We start from the raw sequence: 1006 nt of genomic DNA on the forward strand, positions 1-1006 counted from the left end.
GCATTCGTTCACCATCAGTCTTCCACTCGCACAAACACTCGACACGACACAACTACACACAAGCGACACGACACAACACGAGGGGCACACCATTGACGAACGCGCCGCCGTGGATGAACAGAATGACCGGCAGCAGCTGGGCTCCGGTGCCGCCTGTCCGAAAGAGAAAGAGAAAGAACGCATTCGTGGTAAGCACCCCGCCGTTGTCTTTCTTTTCTTTTCTTTCCTTTTCTTTTCTTTTCTTTTGCTTTTCTTTTTCTTTTTGTCTCGCGAGGTCAGGTACCGAAGGTGGCGTTCTGGGGCGTGAAGACGTTGAGCGTGAGACAGTCCTCGCTGATGTCGCTCCAGTGTCCCGGCTGCATGCAGCAATGCCTGAAAGAGAGTAGGTGAGAGTGGGGTGAGTGCGAAGAAAGGCCACAACAACGACAACGACGACAACAACGAACCCAAACGCAGAGGCGTCGAGCACGTTGGGTCCCCACGAGGCCTTGGGCACGGGCGCTTGCCACCGCAGATTGCCCACCGGCGGTTCCTGCGTGACGGTGTGAGCCCTGTGGCGCGTACAACGCCACTTGAACATTTCGAGAAGAACGAAATGAGGGGGAGCTGGTACGGCGTAGGGAAGGCCACGGAAGGAGAAGAAGCCGGGACCCACGAGGCCGCGCGCCACGCCCAACGGCGTCTTCACCAACACGTCGTCCTCTGCAGGCGTAATTTCTTATTATTGAGTGGAATTATGACGAAAGCGAAATGAGGAAAAGGAAGCGGGGGGGGGGCGAACCACTCCCGGCGGCTGCTCCGTGAAGAGCGAACACCACNGTGAGAGTGACCACCAGCAGGACGGGGAGCAGGCAGCGCCGCGACAAAGCCATCTCTTTTCGTTCTGTGCAAAAGAACGAAAGCGACACCGTCCGGCAAGACCGAAAATGAAAACGAAAATCACACGAATAAATGAAATGCCAAGCTAAAATGGGGGAAATTGGCCTCTTTTTGGTTTGTTGAGTTC

General features: G+C 55.4%; 1 protein-coding gene across 1 annotated transcript; it reads right to left on the reverse strand.

Annotated features, from left to right (window-relative positions):
• Positions 1-275: 275 nt before the first annotated feature.
• On the reverse strand, positions 276-872 carry ACA1_240060 (carboxylesterase, type B, putative; the record flags this gene model as incomplete). The annotated part of the gene is made up of 4 exons (XM_004335314.1): positions 276-372; positions 447-532; positions 614-702; positions 782-872. 4 exons carry the CDS (start codon positions 870-872, stop codon positions 276-278), a joined length of 363 nt encoding a protein of 120 aa, XP_004335362.1.
• Between the last annotated feature and the right edge of the window lie 134 nt (positions 873-1006).

The sequence above is a fragment of the Acanthamoeba castellanii genome, assembly GCF_000313135.1.
Source record: "Acanthamoeba castellanii str. Neff unplaced genomic scaffold scf7180000084763, whole genome shotgun sequence".
NCBI lineage: Eukaryota > Discosea > Longamoebia > Acanthamoebidae > Acanthamoeba > Acanthamoeba castellanii.